The sequence below is a fragment of the Alligator mississippiensis genome, chromosome 7 (genome assembly GCF_030867095.1).
Source record: "Alligator mississippiensis isolate rAllMis1 chromosome 7, rAllMis1, whole genome shotgun sequence".
NCBI lineage: Eukaryota > Metazoa > Chordata > Crocodylia > Alligatoridae > Alligator > Alligator mississippiensis.
In genome coordinates, this window is record NC_081830.1 from 87,744,279 (window position 1) to 87,766,339 (window position 22,061).

The 22,061-nt window shown below is 48.9% G+C and overlaps 1 protein-coding gene across 1 annotated transcript; it reads left to right on the plus strand.

Moving 5' to 3' along the window:
* Positions 1-2,062: 2,062 nt before the first annotated feature.
* Positions 2,063-21,353, plus strand: OSTN (osteocrin). Its single transcript, XM_006268789.3, has 5 exons — positions 2,063-2,151; positions 9,280-9,381; positions 13,849-14,045; positions 20,143-20,235; positions 21,013-21,353. The coding sequence occupies exons 2-4, from the start codon at positions 9,280-9,282 to the stop codon at positions 20,222-20,224; spliced, it is 381 nt and encodes a 126-aa protein (XP_006268851.2). The 5' UTR covers positions 2,063-2,151; the 3' UTR covers positions 20,225-20,235; positions 21,013-21,353.
* Positions 21,354-22,061: the final 708 nt, after the last annotated feature.

Sequence of the window (22,061 nt, forward strand, 5' to 3'; positions counted from 1 at the left end):
TGAGCTGGATTTCACCCCCAGCGGGGATGCCCTATTGAAGCTGTCCTTCAGTGGAAATCTTGCCATTGACTGGAGTGCAAAGCTCATTTCAATCCCTCGTGCCCTGATACGGGCTCCATAGAGCTGCTTACGGGCTTGAAGATAATTGCATGTGTACACGGTTTGCAGGGCTGGGACATAGGCGTGCATCTATGCACAGAAGTGAAGGCCTGGGGCAAAGGCTTCATCCCTGCAGGGAAGATGATGATGTCGTCACCCATCGTTTTCAGTGGCAAAACATTTGTGGTGTTTTTGCTTTCACAACCAGCCTCTCCTAGGGTAATGGGCTTCTTTCCTGCGGCCTTGGGAAATTGTTTCTTTGTTTTGCCAATTCTTTCGATCAGCAAGCTGGGCAAAAAGTATTTGCCAAGAGCTATTTCTGGTGTTTTGCTTTGTAAACTGTTTCTGTCCTCACCTGGGAAGCAAGTGATATATAGTTTAAGTAGATTATAATATTGCCCATTTATTTTATAATCACTCTCATGAAGACAGTGGACTTTGGATGTTTTGTGCCTGGGCTTATAAGTTTGCAAGAGAATTTTGAAAGCCAAACACATGATACACAGCGGATTGTGAAGGGCGTTCTGGATGGTGGCAAAGACTTTTGCAAAGTCGCAGTAAAGAGCTATTATGGTATCACACTGTTCCTTCTGGCATAGAAATGTGTTTTACAAATGATGTGCTCTTGGTGCCAAGAAGGGTAACGGCATCCTGGGCTGCGTTGGCAGGAGCGATGCCAGTAGATCGAGGGCAGTGATTCCTCCCCTCTGTTCAGCACTGCTGAGGCCACATCTGGAGTCCTGTGTCCAGCTGTGCCCACTTCAGAAAGGATGTGGACACATTGGAGAGAGTCCAGTGGAGGGCAATGGAAATGGTTGTGGGGCTGGGGGACAGGACTGGTGAGGAGAGGCTGAGGGAAATGGGCTGATTGAGTCTGCAGAAGAGAAGACCGAGGGGGATTGAATAGCAGCCTTCACCTCCCCGCAGGGGGGCTGCAAAGAGGATGGAGCTGGACTGGTCTCAGTGGGGGCAGATGACAGAAGGAGCAATGGGCTCAGGCTGCAGCAAGGGCAGTTTTGAGGTTGGATATTAGGAAAAACTTTCTCCCTAGGAGGGTGGTGAAGCACTGCAACAGGTTACCCAGAGAGGTGGAGGAGTCTCCATCCTTGGAGGTTTTGAACACCCAGGTAGACAAAGCCTTGTCTGGGATGATGTAGTTGGGGCTGGTCCTGCTTGTCGCAGGGGTTGGACTAGACGTGACCTCCTGAAGGCCCTTCAACCCTCGTTTTGACTCTGCACAGGTATGATCAAAGCCCTTAAAATTAGCACAAAAAGCTCCTTGCATTGTACAAATCATTTAGCAAATGGAAGAAGAACAAGAGGCGGCAACAAATGACAGCCTCATACTAGTATGAAATAGGTGGGGACAGTGACTTTGCCTAGGAGACGTGGACCCCACCATTGCAGCTGGCTCTCTGTAGGAGTATCAATACCTAGGACAACAGTAAGAGCCTCTAAGAAACTTCATCCCTCAGTTTCTAACCACTACATTCCTCTGATAACCCTAGAGAGTCCTCTGCTTTATGACGGATTTTAATTTAATGGTAATAAGGGTGCAGAGTGCACTAATTTTGTGTCGTCTTAAGGTGCATATTACCCCAGGAAACACATTTCTGCAGTTTCCAGGAATCGCAGCTGCACAACCAAGTTCCAGGACATTGAGTTTCTCCCTGGTTGTCTGTAATACTAAGACTTTGAGGGGATGTTACTGCTGCGGAAGATTAGTGCTCTCCGGTGACCGCATCTGATTCCTTAGAAAAACCCGAGACCTTTAATTATAATGTAATCATCTTGATCAGGACAATAAATATAACAAATGCGAGGCAAGAATGTGTGCGAGTGAGTGAGAGAGAGAGGGAGAAAGGTTTAGGGCAAGGATCAGTGGAAAATCTTTAGAAATGATGTAAGAGAAAGCACAGGCAGGGATTGGAGTTTCTAGCTTACAGCAGAGACTATAAAAACTCTGGAAGAAAGCTGAACATTAGGGATAAGTTAGGGGGGAAAGAGCATAGCAGGATTCATTAAGGTTGAGCTCGTTGTATCCAATGCAAGGTAAGGTGAGCGAGGAAGGAGCTGGGGCGGGGGGCTTTTGTGGGGGCTTTTGCTGTGTTTGCAGGAACTCTTTCCATCTTTGCTTTTGTATTTTAAGCATCTGAGCATTTGGAAAGGAAGCAAGCCCACCCGTGCACGGGTCCGGTGGGAAAGCCACAGTTCCTCTTAGTTGATTGCGGGGCAGACAGTAAGACGCGTGCGTCACCCAGGATGCGGGGGTCTAGGGATAAACTAGCAATACAAGCCAAACTTTTCTACAGCTGGCGAGTTAGTTTTGAACAGGACGTGTCAAACAATGCATCCCCGCCAAAGAGACTTGTGCGGTGCCTAGAAGAGGCAAAGGTCTGTCTAGGCGCTGTGTATTCATTCGTATGCATTGCCCTGGGTTTAGCCTGGTGCCAATTGATGTTGTCTGGCGAATAAATCAAGTGCTTGTTATCTCCCTAAAACTGAAGAGGGGTCCTGTTAAGAACAGGAGATGAGTTGCTTCTGCTTAAATACCAGATTTTTATTTTTGATTTTGATTTTGTTGTGCCCTGCACGAATGTTTGTTACGTGAAATAGGCTCGAAGGCACAAGATGCAGGAATTAAACTGGGGACAATTGTTTTCTTGTCTTTTTTGCTCACATGCATCAATCTACCAGAGCATCCTAGCACTGAATAAGTGGTGGGCCAGATGCTGTGTGCTCCTGCAACAGTGGAGTGATACCAGGGTCTTCTGTTCATTCAGATTTGCACCGGTGTGAATGCAAGCAGATGTTGGCCCAGCTGGACTGTCCTGCTGCTTGCTTCTTTTGGGTTCAAAATAAACCCCATTCCCCTTTTTTTCCTGTCCCTATCTGGGGTCTCTCCAATGACCACACGTGCACCGCCTCCAGGTGTGCTTGGGCATATAGTGAGCGCTGTCTTTGGGCTTTACCTACTACGGTCCGTATCTCTGCAGCTTTGCATGGCTGTTGTGCATGCGATGATTGCTCCTTCTCAACTGCCTTTTCAAAGCAGAAATGGTGATCCTCTAATAGTGAGAGCCAGGGGTTTATTCAGGTATCCAGGTTGTAGCCGTATCGATCTAGAGGCAAAGGGAATCAAAACTCACGGAAGAGGTGATCTCTTTTATTAGACCAACTAGATACTTGCAAACAAATTATTGTATGTATTTGCAAGCTTTGGGGTGCACACACCCTTCATCAGGCATAGGAGAGAGCAGGGATTGCAAAAGTTGTCCTCGGTAGAAATGAAAACTCATGTTGCACAGGAGAGCTGCAGGTGTTTGCAATGAACTCTTCCAAAGAGGAGATTTTACCAAACCTTCAGCTCTCCCGTGAAATACGAGTTTTCATTTCTACCTAGGAGAACTTTTACAAGCCCTGCTCTCTCCGATGCCTGATGAAGGGGGAGTGTGCCCGAAAGCCTGCAAATAAACAAAGTGATTTGTTTGCAAATATCTAGGGGGTTTATTCATCCCTCCGCCACTGAGCTAGAGTGTGAACTTGGGGCAAATCACTTAACTTACCTGTGCCTCAGCTTCCCCATCTAGAAGATGAAGATAATTGCTCTTGACGTTCTCTGGAAAGCAGCTTCGGAGGAAGAAAAAACTCACTGTGAAATAAATGATTTTGTACGTCCAAAGTGTGATTGACTCGTGCAAGTCTTCTTTGCCCCGTGTAAATACCGGCTCGCTGATCTCACTTGAGTGAGGATTTCCTCCCGCAGACTTGGTGTAGATCTCTGCAATCCAGCCTTGTGCTACTCAGCGCATTGAAAACACTGAAGTTTAGGAAATGCATCAGACCGCTACAATTTCTTGCGATGTACTTGTAATTCCCCTTCCTTTTCCTCTTAGCTAGTCCAAAGAAAGAAGCTACCTCCAATTTCCATGTGCAATGCTTCCTCCCCCAGCTGTTAACTTTTCAGCTGTGACTATTTGTACCCTTGGTCATAAGGGTGACCCGCGACACTCGGTTAGATCACATGCTCTGGTCCCTTTGTTTTATATTTGCAGTGACCTCCTCTTTTCAGAGCCGTCTCGAGCATTTGATCCGCCTGACTATGGAAGACTATTTTAACTGGTCTTTATGGGCTGCACTGGTTGCACAAACTGCTCTTCCCTTAGGAACAGCATTTCCACTTGCGTGCCCCTCTGCTGCTAAGAAAAGATAAATTTGCTGTGTGGGTGTTATAAAAATATCACACAGCTCTCTGTGCAGGGAGCTTCCCGTTCTGATTGCTTGTTTAAGGACTTGTTTTCTTTATTTTCAGTGCTAGAGACATGCAACCCCAGAATGCTGACCAGCTCCAAAAACAGTGAAGAAAACTGTTAAAAAAAAAAAAAAAAGGCAAATAGTTAAATTATTAGAAACATTTAAAGAAGTCGGCCCATTCAGTTGGTAAATGTATAAATGATTTAGGGGCTGGGAGTTTGTTGGCAATGGATAACAGGCTAATAAAGTTTTGTTTTCCCTGCGGGATGCACAGAGGTCCGTGCCTCCCTCCACGATCTTGCTGAGAAAAGGTGGGAATAGGCTCTTCTGATTAATGGCTCTTTTCTTGTGGGTTGCAAAAAACTGCTTATTTAACTGATAATCCCAAGCCTCTTTGGTGGGTTTTATTGCTCACATCTGTGTCTTCTGTGTCCCAGCTTAACTGCCCTCCGACGAGATGTTTTATTTGGCGCTATAAAATTTTTGTCACAAAGCTGTACTCAGTTGCAAGTCATTCCTGGTTTTTGCAAGCTGTTCAAATTGTGCAACTCCTGCTTATTTCCCAGGAGAAGCTTCCTTATGTGTCTGCCTGGAGAGTTTGATGTTCAGACAGAAACCACAGCTGATCGTTTCCCTCCTCTTGTTCTTGCACCTGTGTCTCTCCAGGGACGTCAGCTGAATCGCTAATCATTTGTCTGGTGTGAGTCCAGAAAATGTTTGCATGGGGGACGCTATTCTCATAGTGCTGCCCATGGTATTTTATATACTCTCTACAGCACTGATGAGAACGAGGGGTCCAATCCTGCAGCCCATCTTCACTGAAGTACAACGGTCTACTCCCAGAGATAAAACTCATATATCAGGCCCTCTACGAAAGCAGGCCCCTTAAAGAAGGGAAGCAAGAGATTATGGGTCTAGCCTTGTGTCTGGACTAGACACAGATGATGATGCACCTAGACTAGATTAAACACTGCGTCTAGATTAGTCACAGGCAGGATTATGGGTCTAGCGTGTCATAGTGACAGATGGATAAATGCAATCCATGAGGGTTTTGCCTGGAGCGATCCTGTACAAAAACATGGTGCAGCCATTTTTTTTTTTCAGGACACTTTAAAACTGACGGAAATAGCAGGAATTCAACAGTAATGGCATTAGCAAGATGGCCAGATATGGGAAGCAATAGAGATCACATGTTTTTAGTGGTGGTGTCACAGTGAAGCCACAATTTTTCAAGAGTGAGACTGGTTTTGGGTGCCTTTCTTAAAGAAGTCGTATTTTCAGCTTCTGCCCTCTGTAAATCACGCATTTTTGGAGGCTTCAATGCAGACACCGAAATCACTAGTCACCTGGGAAAACCTTGTCCAACCTTTTTAAACGTTAAAATGTAGCAGGTTGCGCTTGGTTGGAGTGATTAAGAAGGGGAGATGTTGCCTTGGGTAAGGCTTGGAGTAGATATTTGGGTCCTTTCCAGCCCTAATAGTCTCTGGTTTGGTGAATAAAACCTGTTTTAAGATGGGGTCTGAAGAGTGAATTCACTAACGGGGTTAATAATAAAGCACACGGGAAACGGTTGTAAACCGAAGCTAACTGTGACAATACTGCACGTATGTGATTAGGGGCCTGGACTTCGAAGACTCAAAAAGCACTTATTCCTGCAAAGATATTGTTAATAATGTAAATTATCTGGCATTAACCACTTGTATTTTTGGAGGACACATTTTCCCCTTAGTCCCATATGTCATCTGCTTTTTATAATTTACTGCCTTCTACTGAATCTCCCATATCTCATCCATGCAATGAGAACAAAAGAGCTGCTCTAAGCTATTTTTGGACTTGGTAGCTTTTTAAAAATGTGTTATTCCTTCCTTTCACACTTTTTTTATTTGACTGGTAGGAACACTTGAGATAAACAAGGCCGGGCAGGACTTTCTGAAATGACTCCTATTTCTGAGACAGGAGTATCTTGGGCTTTATATGGTAACAGATGCCCGTAGGATTTCTGGCCGCCTCCGATTCACGTCGTTGGAGGTTTGGCTCTTCCTTGCTCAATGCAAACTGTGTTTTTGCAAAAGCTGTGAGCTATCTGTTGCAATTTTGAGTGCTGCTTTCTTTGTAAAACACTTGGCCATCATCCTCTTAAGGAAAACTGGCTAGATCTTCAGCTGGGCTATGATCCAGCTCCCAGGGAAGTCAGTGACTCAGAGCGATAAATTCAGCTCAGGCAGGTGATGCCAGATATTTTTTCAGTGGCACTTTTCAGGGTGATGCCCAATGTCCATAGTGTGGTCCTTATTCTGCTCTATTCCCCAACCCTGTTAATGCAGAGATCTGCCAGATCCTGCAAGACCAATGCCTCGGCAAGCACGTTGCCCGAGTGTCATTACCGTACGCCCGGGAGAGGAGTCGATGCCCGGTGCCCAGAGAGGGAGAGATCCCAGGGCAGCGCCTGATGTCTTGCCTCAGCTCTCTTGCTCCCAGGCAGGCCGGGAAAAACAAAGCACGTGTGATTTATACTCGCTGAGTAATCTTCGCCGGCCGGTGAAATACGATCGTCTGAATGGAAAAGAACAATGATGCCCGTTAATATTTTAGACAAGGTGCAGACTCTGGACTCGGTGATGAATGACTCCGTCTGGTTTTCATTCAGCCCGCTTGTCTTGGAGATGTCATTTTGCTTTTTGTTAAAAGAGAAACTCTCTCTCGAGCCCTCGGGTTTGAGGTTGGAGACGTCGCGGTTCGCGTTCGGGCAGGGGTGCCGCTTTGTTGTGGCCTTTTGCTGGGAAGGCGCTCCGGGCAGACTCCAGACCAAAGCTGCGGCTGCTTTCCCCTGCCTTGCTGTGGGAGGAGAACGGTCTCTTTTATCTTTAATTGTGTTTTAATTGGACGCGCAACACAGACTCCGGATGACTGCAGGGATTTAAGTTTTGATGCATTTTGAGCTGAAATAGGGGTAAAATGCACAAGTCTGTCTGGAGCTGCGTTGTAGTCATAATTCGGCTAGGGCAAAAGGTGGGCTCCCAGCCAAGCTCAGATGGGTTTTGCAGGGCAGAGAAGCCAGAAGCTGGCGCACGGCTGAGATTTAGCATCATCCGTCCTCGAGGTACAAGGGGAAGGTACACCTACAGAGGCCAACCGATAACAGAAGCGAGTGGACGTGTTTGGGCAGCTGGAAGAAGGCAGCAAACAGATGCAACCAGCATCAAAGCTGGTTAAGCATCGGGAGCATATTCGTGGCTGGTACAAGCGACTGTAGCGGCCGCCGTTCACCCCCTTCTCCCTCCATAGCCATCGTCCGGCAGAGAGAGTCCGGCTCAGGGCTCGGGACGTCAGTGGGAACTGGAGCGGGCCCTCACTTTCAACAGCTTCTTCTGGTTCTCATTTTGCTGGTGTCCTGGCCGGTTAATCGAGTGGAGCTTAAGTGCCTCGGCGCTTATTTTCCTTAGCGTGCCGGCGGCTGTGTTTCGTCCTTTGCTCGTGGGGATGAGGGAATACTGGTGCAACCAGATGAAAAGGGGGCATTTAACCTGCCCACTTATTTGTACATCCTCCCACCCTCCAAATAACCAGGATGCAGTTCCCTGCACGGCGATGGGCTGCCACTTCTTATTCCAGTGCGAAGCCACGTGCAAAAATGTCTGTTGCACAGATTAAAAAACACAGATTACACAGGGCCATGGCTTTATTTGGTTTGGAAGGAGAGGATCTGGGGCCCAACCTACCTCTTCTTTGACTCAATGGAGACACTTTCAACACCAGGTCAGGGTCTGGCCGGTGATTTTCTGTGCCCTTGTGCCAAATAAAAGTGTGCCAAATAGGATACCCAAATCCTCTAAGCATAGGTTGAACTGATGGGAAACTCTAGAAGCAAGCATGAATGCAAGCTTGGCCTTGACCTCCAAATATGAGCCCAAAGATACTTGCCCAGTTTCCCACCTTCGTAGTGTGGGAAAATGAGCAACGTGTTTTTGCTGGGCATATCCTGCCCGAGCTGATGAGAGCTGCAAAGCGGAGGACAGACCAGCCATCATCCATCACCAGGGATATTTATACATCCCATCTATTCCTGGCTTCCACCAGGAGAGTCAACAAAGAGTGGCAGCGTCCGAGTTGAATTATACCCTCCCGGGCTGGGCTCGCTAACAGATTAACGAGCAGATTAGCAGACATGAGAAGTCTCCTTCCCTCCCACCCTGCTCCTATTAAAATCCACACAGAGGTTCCCATCCGGTTCAATGACAGGGTTTAAATCCCAAATGCCCCCCCACAGTGACCCTCTCACCCTGCACAGCTCGAAACACGGCTATTTCTGTGCCTTAGCCACGGCGTGTTGCCTATGTAATGCGTAAAGGTACCCTACGTACAGCCTTTCTTCCATTATCAACCCTAATTTTCTAAGAGTGGCTCCGGCTGCAGGGACAGCGCCCCGGGAGTGCCCTACATGCCAGGCCACAGAGTCCCGAGACCGCTCGTCCTTGCTCTTTCTGACCCCGTTAATCTCGAGCTCCTGTGTGCAGAGGGATGCAGCCCTGGCAGCTGCAGGGCACCGTGCCTGCCCAGCTGATGGCTGCTCTCCTGGGCAGAGGGGGACGTTGGGGTGGGTTTTGAATTGGTTTTCTTGTTCCCTGGGTGAGGGTTGTCGTCTCAAGGTAGTGCAAAACCTGCTTTGGGAAAGACACTTGGGAACCCCACTCGGTCCTTCCTGCTACTTGCTATAGGGGAAGGAGTCTGGGATGAGAGTCTCCAGCTGTAGCAGCTCAGACTTGGGACTCCTGGGTTTTCTTCCTGAGTCTGCTACTGACTCGTGGTACAACCCTGGGCAAGTCACTCCCTCCTGCTGCTTTGTGTCTCCTCTGCATCCTTCCCTCTCTCTGTCCCAGTTCTCCCTGCTCTGCTCTCCTCGACTCAAGGGCTTGCTGTGCTTTGCAGATGCCGCAGTGTCGACTGGCGGTGGCGGCGCCCTTCGTCCTGGCGGTGACCCTGCTGCAGTGGCACGCCGGCGCGGCGCTCCTTGCTGAAGCTGCTCCAGAGGTACGTGGCTATTCCTGAAGCTGCTGCCCTGAGCTCTAGTGATGCCGCATCCCATGCACGAGGGCAAGGTGGAAGGCAGGTGCACAAGGGCCTGCAGGGATGCAGTGGGGGTGAGGTTGCCTCTCGGCAGCTTGCCCAGCACGGAGAAAGTGGTGATGAGTGAACCAGCTTTTCTACCCGGCCTGTGCAGCTCACCCTAAGAGGCATGGCTCTGCCCCAAAGGAGCAGGCAACTTGGTCCTGCTGGTGCCCCCTGCTCACATCCTGAGGAGGGGACTGAATCCTGCACAAATCAACCCCAGGGGCCAGAATGGCTTAGCCAACATTTTCAAAGCAACGCATTAAAAGGCATTTGCAGGGAGAGCCCCTGCCCTGGATCCAGCACGGTCCAGTGGAAAGAGGGAATGGCATTGCCTTGCAGGCAAGAGGAGACCAGGTCCAGTCCATCTCATGGCCCTTCTTCGTTTGACCCCAGTGCGCTTTCCTGCCATGGCAGGGGGTCGGACTTGATGGTCTGCTCAAGTCCCTTCTGACCCGACCGACTCTGAAACTAGGAAACCTTGTAGTAAGAAGTTTGGTATCTCTGGGCCTGGGCTGTTGATGCTGAGTTCAATCTGGGTTGAGTTATTTCTTACAGTCAATGAAAATGAATCACAGAAAATGAGGGTGGAAGGGACCTCAAGGGGTCACATTGAGTCCAACCCCCTGCTCCAAGCAGGACCAGCCCCAACTGCATCATCCCAGACAAGGCTTTGTCCACCCAGGTCTTCAAAACCTCCAAGGATGGAGACTGTACCACCTCTCTGGGTAACCTTCTCCAGTGCTTTACTACCCTCCTCAAGGCAAAGTTTTTCCTAATATCCAACCTCAACTTCCCTTGCTGCAGCTTGAGCCCATTGCTCCTTCTGTCATCTGCCCCCACTGAGACCAGCCCAGCTCCATCCTCTTTGCAGCCCCCCTGCAGGGAGGTGAAGGCTGCTATTCAATCCCCCTCGGTCTTCTCTTCTGCAGACTCAATCAGCCCATTTCCCTCAGCCTCTCCTCACCAGTCCTGTCCCCCAGCCCCACAATGATTTTCGTTGCCCTCTGCTGGACTCTCTCCAATGTGTCCCCATCCTTTCTGCAGTGGGGGGCAGAAATGAAGCGCACGAACCAGTCCCAATTAAACAGCCCTTGTCTCTTTGTGTTCCCATCACTGTCATCTCAGCCTCCGCCCCTCTCCTCCCATGTGTGTCTTACCTCCGTGAGCTGGATCCCAGCCTCATTTAGGCATCCATCCACACGGCCCATCACCACTACTAGCAAGGAGTCCATTCAACTTCAGCCAGAGTCTGCAAGGGTCCCAGGTTCAGGGTCTTAAATAGCGAGGGCTTTGGGGCAGAGTGAAATCCGGGTCCGTCGTTGTGCAGCGCAGTGCTGTGCTTTTCTATTATGAAGTTAGGTCAGACTTACACTATCCCAGAAGTAGCCACTGCCATCCACAGCAGGACTTGTGTGAGGAAGAGGAGCATTTGGCTTCCCATGAGCTTCAGCTGAGTGTTGTGTACCGCCCCACTACGTACTCCTGTCATATCAGCCTTGTAGGAGGAAGGTTATCCGTGCTGCGACGCAGTAACGAAGAGGACGGTGAGGGTGCCTGAAGGCGTGCATCAAGAACATGGGCTGTTGCTAGATGTCCTGAGCTGGACAGGAAATGTCATTTCCTAGCCTGCATCTTCCCATCGACCGTCCCTGAAGTGCACTGCTGCACGTGCCAGAGACATCCAGGAGGCTGCAGCTATCTTCCTCCATTAAAATCCTAGAAAAGTGGGGCTGGAAGGGGTCTCCAGAGGTCATCTAGTCCAACAACCCTGCCTGAGGCAGGATCAGCCTTGTGCAAACCAGCCCGGACAAATCCATCATCTAACCTCTTAGAAAAAACCATCATCAACCCTGATGCGGCACAAGGCATCACACCTGAATCTGCCACAGATGAAGCCACCGTCCTGCTATTGTTAAAATACCCTTGAGAGGTCCCACGTTGGTGCCATACCCCGCAGCTAGAGGAAGGCAAAACCTCCACGAGTTGTACCAATCTCCCCAGGGGGCAAAATTCATTAAGGGACCATTTGAGAGATGGGAAGTTGGGGCCTGATTTGGTTCAGGCTAGGGTGACGTGTCCAGAGCGACCCTCGTTCTCTAATGAAGGCTCTGCAGATTTCTGCAATCATGAATCTCACAAAAATATTGATTATCCAAGTGTCTGCAGCGATGTTGTATTAAACCCTCCATCCATCAAGCAACCGCATGCCCTGCTTGGATGGTCACAGAGCAGCTGTGGTGTCTTTGGAGCAAGACTCAAACCTGTCTCTCTGGATGCCCGCAGTCAGCTCAGCTGCAAGAGGGCCTGGAGGCCGACGAGTCCAAAGGTGGCTTTCCTCCCATGCGAGCCATTGCTGGGTGGCTGGACGATGCTAGTTTGGGTGGCTAGGCTCACTGGGCCATTGCCCTGCTTGTGAGACATGCGGGGGCACATTGCACATGCATTAATAGCTATCAAGCTTTCTTGCCAGCAACGAGAAACCCAATGGCTGCAGTCTGCACCGTGTAGAAACAGAGCTAAATGATGGAGAAGCAAAGGATTTTTGTGAGTAATAACTCTTAGTGGACTCATAAAAGACCCTGAAGACCTGAAAAAGGAAAGCATGGCATTCAAAAGTTTGTCTAAATCTATGCCAACCTGCAGTTGGTTCAATTAAGGATATCACCCACAAACTCCAGGCCTCGTGCACGTGTCCTGGGCTATCGTGGCTACGTCACTCCAACACTACCATGACTCTTTGAGCACAGATCTCTCCTGTCAGCTGCTGATAATCAGGATGGCTGCTTTACTGGCATATTTCTGCTTCTGTCAGAGCCCATGCCGATTCAAAGGTTTCATCTGCACTACATTTTCCAAGCATGATGGAGTTTTTTTTAATAAACTAAGTGAAAACTCCTTTATGTACATCAAGTATAGCAATGCAGTGCAGAGAGAATGGCTTTCTTGTTTTTCCCCACACTGCTCCAGGGGCTGGGAGATGACACACATGATCTCTCATTTATTGATTATAAAGTTGATAAGAAGAGATGCTAGGAATATCCCTTTCTTTTGCTTATTAAAGAATGGCTCCCTGAATGTAGCACAAGTGGAAGAAGGAGCTAGATAAGGCATCTCCATTTTGCAAATCTAGTGCAGTATTTGGCCCAGATTTTGGCATTCCCACGGCAGCTCCAGAAGAAACTCCTCTTCCACCTTGCATTAACGTATTGCTTTTGAAACCAAGGAGAAGATACACACCTGACTTTGATCTAACTTCCTTTCCCATTTCAAGAGAAATTGCTCTTTACTTCCACTCCTGGACCATTAAAGCCCCACCAAGCAACGGCCTGCCTCCATAATGGTTCGGGGTGAACCAACCTTGGTACCTTTCTGGTAAAGCAGTGTCTATTTGGGCAGGAATTAGGGATGATTTGCTGAGCCGGTCAAACATCAGAATTTGGAAATGTCTCTGGAAATTAATTAGCAAGGGGTTTTTAAATTTTGAAAGACTTATTTTAATTTTGAAAAAATTGTGGAGTTAATTGCAATGTAAACAAAAATTAGCAATATTCAATAGGGTAGTGTTGGGGTGAGATTATAATTGTGATGGTCCGGGAAGGTTGTGTGGTACCCACAAACTTGTCTGTATCCCTCCCAAATATAGGAAACTTAATAAAAGAGATCACCTACCAAAGTCAAGGGGCTGGAAGGGACCTGCAGAGCTCACATCTAGTCCAACCCCTGCCTGAGACCAAATCAGCCCTGTGCAAACTATTCATAATCTAAACTCTTTGTAAAACCCTGACACAACACAAGACCTCACACCCAGCACTGCCACGGGTAAAGCAGGGGGACTGTGGCAGTCGACATCCTGAAGGCTGTTATTATACAATCAAGAGATCCCAGGCAAAATTCCCCGTAGTCCTTGCCTCTCACACAATTACAAATGTTATTTAACTAGTTAGAGGAAGTTTGCACACCTAAAGCCCAGACTGCAGGGCATGAAAAGCACTGATAACCACTTTGAAAATGTTTCCAATAGAGGAAAGTTTTGTGTTGAAAAAGCCAGGTCATTTTTCAGGAAAAAAAGGATAAATGTCATGAGAAACTCACTCACAATTTTTCACTGAGAAATAACTGACCTGCAAAGAAAAAAATGGTTTGTACATGGAAAAGGTGCTGCAACTTCAGTCTCTTGCAGTAACGGTGTGCTTATGGGATCGTCCTGACCACTCTCCATCATGGTGGGACGATGTGGTTGGGGCTGGTCCTGCTGGGAGCAGGGCGCTAGACTAGATGTGACCTCCTGAGCCACCTTCCAGCCCTTGTTTTGTATGAGTCTATGAAGTTTTATTTTTTTCCCCTGAAATTTCAGCCTCAACCAGTGCTGTCCCTCTTCCTTTCTAGCCCATTGACCCCTCACGTCCCATATCCAGTGAGGACAAGTCAGCCACTGACCTGGCCGCTAAGCTGCTGCTTCTGGACGAGCTCGTCTCCCTGGAGAATGACGTGATTGAGACCAAGAAGAAAAGGAGCTTCCCAGGGTTTGGGTCTCCCCTGGACAGGATCTCTGCTACCTCCCTCGATGTGAAAGGCAAGCAGAAGTAAGTTGGGTGGCCGGCCGGGGCCCGGCGAAGGCTGTCTGTGAGATTCATAGATAGACCTCTGAAAGGCAAGCTACTCGTTTTGATTTGGTAGCTGATTTTTGGGTCAGGGTGGTAGCTCAGAGACCACTTGTCTTGCTATTGCTGCAAGGTGTCGAGGTCTCCGGCTGCAGCAAGCAATACTCCCTGCAGCTGGTTTGTCTTTGCGGCCAAACTCAACCCATGCAGGACATCCAAGGGATGGCAGCCCTCTTCTGCAACCCCACGAGTGACCTGTCAGTTAAATTGCCATTCAGGAAGCAAAATTGGGGGGTTTAAAAGCAAAGGGACAGGGTCTGCTCACCAAAACTGAAAGCTCTGAGATCTCTCTTGCTGCTACTGCTGGTGACCCCCACCCCCTCCCAAACTGAAGTCCTGATCCATTAAATTTCTTGCTTTGCATTATGCTGTCTTTCATAAGACCAGCTAATAAAAATATCATGCTATCAACTAATAAAAAATATGGTTTAATAAAAGATATCAGATTTACCCAAAGAACCTCATCTGCTATGTCCTTAGACCTATCCACCTTAATCACATTATTAAAGTTAGCTGCTAGCTTAATATACTTTGTTGGATAGGCACTGTGGTTGCAATCATTTTTGGCATTGCATTTTTTTTCAGCCATCCTTAATAGTTCCTCTTCATTTCTAGGCCCAAGCCAGTAAAAGGCGAAATGCTAAATGATTCAATCATCAGGCAGGATCTTTTACTGATCATTTCAGAATTGGTTCCTTTCTGTGCAGAAAAAAAATTGCACTGTGCTAAGTGTCTTTATGCAAAGGTGGCTGTTTGGAGCCTTAGTTGGAAAGAGGGAGGCTGACTTTGCACACACACACGGGGGAATTGGTTGTTAGTCTTGGTCGGCGTGTGAAAATATCCGTGCAATCAACATTTCCCAGAAAGAAAAGAAATCGCAGGAGGGGAGACGGAAGCAGGAGTGAAGCTGCCCTTGTTTTTCTCCCATCACTTGAATGAAAACAGTTTCCTCCAGGACTAGCTGGACTCTGACATGCCACAATACCACAAATGTCTCCTTGCACGGCACATCCAACCCAATTGCTGACCTTCGAGAGCCTGGCGTTGTTTGGAGGAGCAGACGAGGTTTTGGCTCCTAGACTGAGCCATTTGAGGTTCGTCGAGCACTGCGTTTTACACAGCTGCATCTCAACCCCTCATCTACCCAGCTGCCAGACCACAGGAACATGATATGATAATCCGGAGGATCTGTCAGTCGAGGCATCTGCAGATGCAACCGAAACAGGAACCGCTGTGCGAGTAGAGGGGCCCGGTGCCCAGCATGATGCCCACCGTCTCCTCCCTTGGGAAACTACACGCCGATGGTGCTCCTCTTCTCAATTGCCTGGACGAGAGGAGTCCACTCGCAGGGGCTCAGCATGGCGAGACTTATGGGAGATACTCCACGTAGATAGTGAATTCGACCCTTCGGCCAAAGTGACCACAATGGACGATCATTTAGGAAGGTCCAACGAGCGCCGGCGTCAGAGAGGACACTTGTATGGTCAAGCAGTTTTCCCTCTTTCCTTGGTTGCTTTGTGGGTTCCCTTCCACCTGCCGATCCACTTTGGAGGTGCACGGTCTGAGATGTTAAGGCACCAGTGAAATGACTAAAATATTTGTTATTGGGGTGATGGCTTGAATCTATTAAGCAAAAAAAAGGCAGTGATGTTTTCAATATGCCATCATTTTTCAGTAAATACGGGATCTCTGCAGGGACCTCTGGACAAGTGAGGAGTCTCCTATAGACAAAGTTGGGCTACCTCTGTCCTGGGTTATTTGGCTTTTTTCTCCTCCTTTCCTCCCAGTCTTTCCAGCTCCATTTCACTCTGCACCTGGCCCGTTCCCTTCCCCCCCATTTCCCCATCCCATTTTGTCTTCGTTTCCCTGCCTAATTCAATGTCTTCCCCCACATGAAAACAAAAATGAATTAGAAATTGTAGCAAAAGCTGGAGTTTTGCTTCCAGGACCCTATTTACTCTGCTTACATGTCCTGCCCCTACTGCACTCTCCGTCGGTCTGATCTCTTGTGCCCGAAGCTCTTCAAGCACTGAGTTGTATTTGCACGGTGGGGCCCTGCTCTGGGCCGGTCCCTGGGCACTGCTGTAATGAGCCTGATGATGATTAACAGTAATGCTGTCACAGCAGGAACATTACATCGCTTGTATGCCAGGGCAGCTGTTAACCATTGGCCAAGTGTTTCATGGTTTCCTATACCCATGGTCTGCACAGAAGATGCTTGCTTCAGTCTTCAGCTAACCGTCTTGCTTCTTTCACTGAAGAAGTTGTTCTTGCTTCTTGAGCCCCTGAGTCCAGAGCTAAAACATGGGCTATTTTTTATTAGACCAACTCACATACTTGAAAAAATTCTTCTTTGCAAGCTTTCGGGTGCAAATACCCTTCATCAGGCTGACGAAGCATCTGCAGTTGGTCTGCGCCCTTCCTGGATTTACATCTGTGCTTTTCCTCAATTTACATCATCACTGTCTGGCTTTCTTGCATGCAGACCAGCCTCTGGCTTCTTTACCATTCGGTCCCTCCGAGAAGAGCGCGCACGCCAACTGCAGATGCTTCCTCAGCCTGACGAAGGGTGTCTGTACCCAAAAGCTTGCAAAGTAGAATTTTTCCAACTATTGGAGTTGGTCTAATAAAAGATATCCGATTTACCCAAAGAACTTTGTTTTCCTATGTCCTTACACCAACATGGCTACAACCAACCTATACCCCTAAAACTTGGGATAAAGTTTCACCTGCTCATAAGAGAGAAAGTTTTGAAAGCTTGGCTGAAAGCAAGAATAAGTTCTCCCATGAGATGTGAAGAGGCAGAAACTCCTTCAGGTTTAGCAACAGCCACCCACTCCTTTCTCTTTTCCTGGCAATAGATTCATAGATGGTCGGGTTGGACGGGACCTTGATAGATCATCGAGTCCGACCCCCTGCCTGGACAGGAAAGAGCGCTGGGGTCAGGCGACCCCAGCCAGGTGCATGCCCAATGCCTGACCCTTGCAGCTCAGGCACCTCTGTTATAGGGGATGATGCTCTGGGTAGCAAGCTTCAAAGGATGGACAGAGAAGCATGCCATAGCCTCAGCCTGCCGCAAGAGGGACCAGCTCAGCTGTAAAACAGCCTCTGGGTTTTATTTCAGTGCTTCAGGCTCCCACAATGTTACAATAATGTGACTTTTCTGTTGTTATGTTGTTTTTTTTTAATTCCACCCTGTTTTCAGTTGCACCTTGCAATGTGGAAGGGTGCCAGATAGGAGGATATGGGAAATGAATTCCTATTTTTATCGCCCCTCACCAGGGAAAATGAAGCTCGAGGGGCAGTCGTGCAAGCGTCTCGAACACTCACCTGCTGAACCTGGAAGTTCATTTTCTGCGTCCCCACTGGATGTGAAAGCTTTTGTATGGGGCCTTCAAAACAGTACTGGTTACCCCGTGGAAATTGCCCAGAGAGTTGCAGAATCACCACTTTTTAGCAGTAAAATCATAGAAATTGCAGAGGTCTTCCTGTACAACCTCCTGCCCGAGGCAGCATCATCCGTGTGCAAAGCATCCCATACAAACCCATTGTCTAACCCAGTGTTTTTCATCCTTTTTAGATTCAAGGCACCCCTTGATTGACTCATGGTCCTTCTCAGAAAATGCCAGCTCTTTGTTTTTACTTGTTTTTTGACCATAGAAAAGTCCTAGTGCCGTTCTTGCATTGCAAAAGAGCTCAGCAAGCCCGCAGCTGGGCAGGTTTTGAACTCTCTGGATTCCTATTTGAAATCTCTGGGTTTATCTTTCGAATCATGTTTGCCCACCTCACTGTGCTGCACCCCTTGGCACCCTTGAAAGGCTCTCGAGGCCCCCAACTGCAAATCCCTGGTCTAACCTATTGGCCATCGGGGAAGCCAAGCCTACTTTAAAACGCTGTGCCTGGGCTTTTGTCATTATGAGTGAAACAAGGGTGAGAAATGCTCCTTCTTTCCTTCATTTTGTTGCCATAAGCGGCACAGGCGAGGGGTTCACTAGGAACCTCTTGTCTTCGATTTTCACTCCTTTAAAAAACAATGACTTCCATCTCATGACCATGTTCACTGCTATGCTCTTCTCTAAAGCAAGGAGGTCAAACTCAAATCAATCGGTGGCCCATCTCCCCAGCCAGCACTCAGGGGGTTAATACCACCACCTCTGGCAGACTACGTTTAACACTTTGGTTGCAGTGCTGCATTGCAAAGGACCCACTTCGGACAGGAGAAGACAACCCCCCTCCTAGCTTTCCTCTGTTTCATCTCTCTTGCCCCCGGACGATGCTCGTCCCTCACGGTGACTTGTTTGCTTTAGCTCGACACACCCAGCGGAGGCCTCCTGCCATCTAGGGCATGTCCCACCATCTGCTTGCACACCGGGCACACTTACAAATCCTCCTAGGCTTCAATCCTCAGTCTGGACTGGTTTAGGATCGACATGCATAGACTGCATTAACCAAGCAGCCACTGTAATATAGCCGCCTTGAGGTGAAGGGGGACAAACCCACCTTGGGGCAAAAGAACAAGCTCGAGGACGCCTATGCTTTTGCACAGCACAACATGGAAAATTGTCTGAGAGCCGGAGAGCTTGCCCAGTGCCTGCAGCAAGAAAACAGACAGAGCAACACAAGCCCCATTGACATGGGTTTCTGCAAGGAGCCACAGCCGATAAGCTGAAGAGCCACTTGCCTCCTGGGAGGCGCCGGCTAAGCGTTACCCTGGCCTAGAGCCAGAGTCTGGGCTGTGTCTGCAAATGGGGAAGATGTGGCTCCGTGCCACAGCTGAGCAGCCCCGGCTCTGGGCAGCTGCAGGTGCGGACGTGTCCCTGACACAAGAGCGCTGTCCCTGGGGCACTTTGCAATGCATGGCGCCTTCCCACACCCCTCCGACCGCACACATGAGCACAACCATGCCTCTGCACTGAGCCCTCTTAGAGCAGCTGGGATGATGCCACAATATTGACTAAGGGCCAGAGACCAGTATTAGCCCACTTAGCAAAATTAATTTGCACAGCCCAGCCCTGCTCTCCTCTGTTGTGCAGGCCGCCCTTCGTCTCGCCTGGCTCAGAGCCCTCGGTCGAAGGAGGGCAGTGCCCACAGCCATGTGGCCCTGGACTTGGGCTCTCTATACTCTCTGCAAGCAAACTCTCCATCTTCAGGCCTTATCCTTAATCCCTATCAGCCCCCTGGACCAGCTGGGTGTTTGCCACCCCATGTGCTGGAGCATGGAGGGCAAACAGAGCATCCGTTCAAGGGGATTTGCAGGAGCTTGCAATGCGTGGGTAGTCTGAAGCAGCAGCACGGGGCAGTCTCCTGGGCTGGCTGAGCTCTCTCCAGGCTGCCCTGGCTCAGAAAGCATTCGCGGGGTTGCTCTGGGAAGGGTCACTTTTGGTAGCAAGCGGAGCCCAAAAGGATGCTGCATTGCTTGAGGCTGGGAGAATTCATCTGAGGAGGCTTTGGGGTGCTTCAGCCCCACAGACTTAGCCCTGTGTCAGGGAGAGACCTTGGGCTTTTGCAGTGCGGCCCTTTTAACAGTCTCAGCATCCAGGGCAGGGCAAGAACCACTGGAGTAACATGTGATGCAGACTACCAAGGGCTTTCCCTCGATATGCCCAATGTCAGGGACATGGCAGGCTTCTCAGACTAAGGGGCTTGTATGTCTAGGGTGTCCAACCCTCAGGGCCCAGCCCAAAAGCCTACCTGTGCAGCACGGGATCTCCTAGAAGAATGGGCAGGTGGCATAACAGCCACAAAAAGGAGCATTTCCAGCCTTTTATTTGTGCTTTTCTAATGTCATGTAGAGCCCTCCTGGAAACAGGTAGAGCTCTTTTGCCTGGTTTTCAGTAACCAGATAGAGCCTCCTACCTCACCAGCGCAGCCGTCCCAATCAAGCCCCAGGGCTGAGGCTGGCAGGTCACGAAAGCAGAAGCCAGGGCAGGTAGACACCAGCTGGCATCAAAGCAGCAAAGAGGCAACATCTGCCTAGCTTTTCCTCTGAACTTGCCCTGCCTGGTTTCTCTTTGTGCAGGAAAGTGGTGGAGCTGCCCAAGAGGCGATTCATCCCCGTAGACCGGATCGGCATGAACCGCCTGGCCAACACCAAGGGTTAGCAGACCGGCAAGTAAGTGGAGCTCAGCAAAGGGAAGCTCAGGAGTGCGATGGGTTGAAGATCTCCTCCTGGTTGCATGCATGCAATTCAACCTCCCGAGCTGCAAGGTCCTAAAAACACCAGGACTGGCAGCGACGGGGTCAGACCAGGTCCATCTTGCCCAGTCTCCCGCATCGCACAGCATCTCTCTTCTAAACTGAACAGGCCTGGCCTCATTAGCCTTGCCCCATGGAGAGGCCCCTCCATACCACTCGTTATCCTTGTTTCCCTTCTCTGGGCCTTCTCCACTGTTTCCATCTCCTTTTCCAGGTGTAGGGACCAGAACCAGGCACCGTATTCAAGGTGTGTACACACCATGTATTTATAAGAGGGCATCACAATACTTTCCATGCTGTTTAAAATTCCCTTAATAATCCTGAACTTTAATTTCCCCTTTTGATAGCTGCAGAGCCTTGAGCTGGTATCTTTTTGTGAATGGGCCACAATGATCCCCAGCTCCCATTCCCGTGCAGCAGCAACCAATGTGGAGCCCATCACAGTGTAGGTGGAGTTTGGGATAGTTTTGCCCATGTGCATCACTTGACATTTATCTACATTGAATTGCATGTAGGTCATCTTGTCTAATATTTTCTTTCCCTCTGTGCACTTAATTTTAATGCCAGAAGTTAGGGATTTGTAACCCGCATGACAAAACTAGTTCTCCGAGCTTTGTCTTCCCTGGATCATTCTTGAGTTTCATCCTCCAGATCTTTGAGGAGAATTTAAATATCATTGCTTTTCTTTCTGCAGAGGCATCTGAAAGATGGATGCGACGTTGGGAACGTCGCAGAAACACGGAGGATGCTTCCGACCGCATCTTGTCATTGATTAACGGTTCGACATTTAAGGAATTGACTTCATGCAAAATCTGTTTCACATTGCCTTTTCCAAGCGGTAACAGATCCAATCCATCAGATCAGAACTTCCTCGCAGCTGCTTTCTGTTCCACTGGTAAAAGGCAACAGAAAATCTGTGTATATAATTTCATTGCATGGCAATTTTTTTTTTTTTTTTAATTTGCACGAGTTCATTATCCCTGCAAGGACTATTAGAAGTTTTGGAGAAAAATAAAACTTTTAGAGACACCGAGAGGCATCCGTGAGCAGCTGGTGCCTTTTGCTTTGCACATTTAATTCAACGGGGACGTTTGGTCGGTAGCTTTGGGACAGCTAAAGGAAAGCGTTAGCCATCCTGGGAACAATGGTGGTTTTTACTCAGGAAAAGCTTCTATGGATGTCAGTAGGAGTTTGCCTGAATAAAAGCCACGTAATATCTTAGGGATTGGCTTGTAGTGATCTTTCCTGCCTTGTTCATCTGTTTGGGAGACACCGGCCTGCTGCGGGGGTCTTCGCTTCCTATGACTCTCAGCTGATTATCCTGCTTCCACCCCTCTTGTGCTGTTTGAGGGAAGAGGTGGAGATTTGAGGTCCCTGGAGGGCACCTGGCAGGAGAAATGAGTTCGGTATTGGCCTCGCAATCTCCAAAGCGGATGCAAAAATGATGCCCGTGAGAGAGCTGAGGGTGCAGGGAGAACCCGTGGCCACCTGTCTGATTAGGGCCGGGCTGTGGGATATGTGTCCTTGCAGGCCCCATCCTCCTCCCTGACCCCACAAGGCTGTCACGAGCCGGGCGCACATGAGACGTGTCTGATGCAAGTTCAGGGACATTTTGGTTTTGTGAAAATTCCCCATTTTGATCATGTCTGAGCATCTCCCCAGCCCGTTCCCATCACCCTCCAGGCTGGGCGCTCAGCCACGGGGCTGGCATGCCACGCAGCTGGGCTGCCTCGGTACCTGCAT

Bases quoted from the DNA above. Each gene is read 5' to 3' on its own strand.
- OSTN (XM_006268789.3), top strand. From the start codon at position 9,280: ATGCCGCAGTGTCGACTGGCGGTGGCGGCGCCCTTCGTCCTGGCGGTG. The intron at 9,382-13,848 runs GTACGTGGCTAT...CTTCCTTTCTAG, and splicing joins TTGCTGAAGCTGCTCCAGAG to CCCATTGACCCCTCACGTCC. The intron at 14,046-20,142 runs GTAAGTTGGGTG...CTCTTTGTGCAG, and splicing joins GATGTGAAAGGCAAGCAGAA to GAAAGTGGTGGAGCTGCCCA.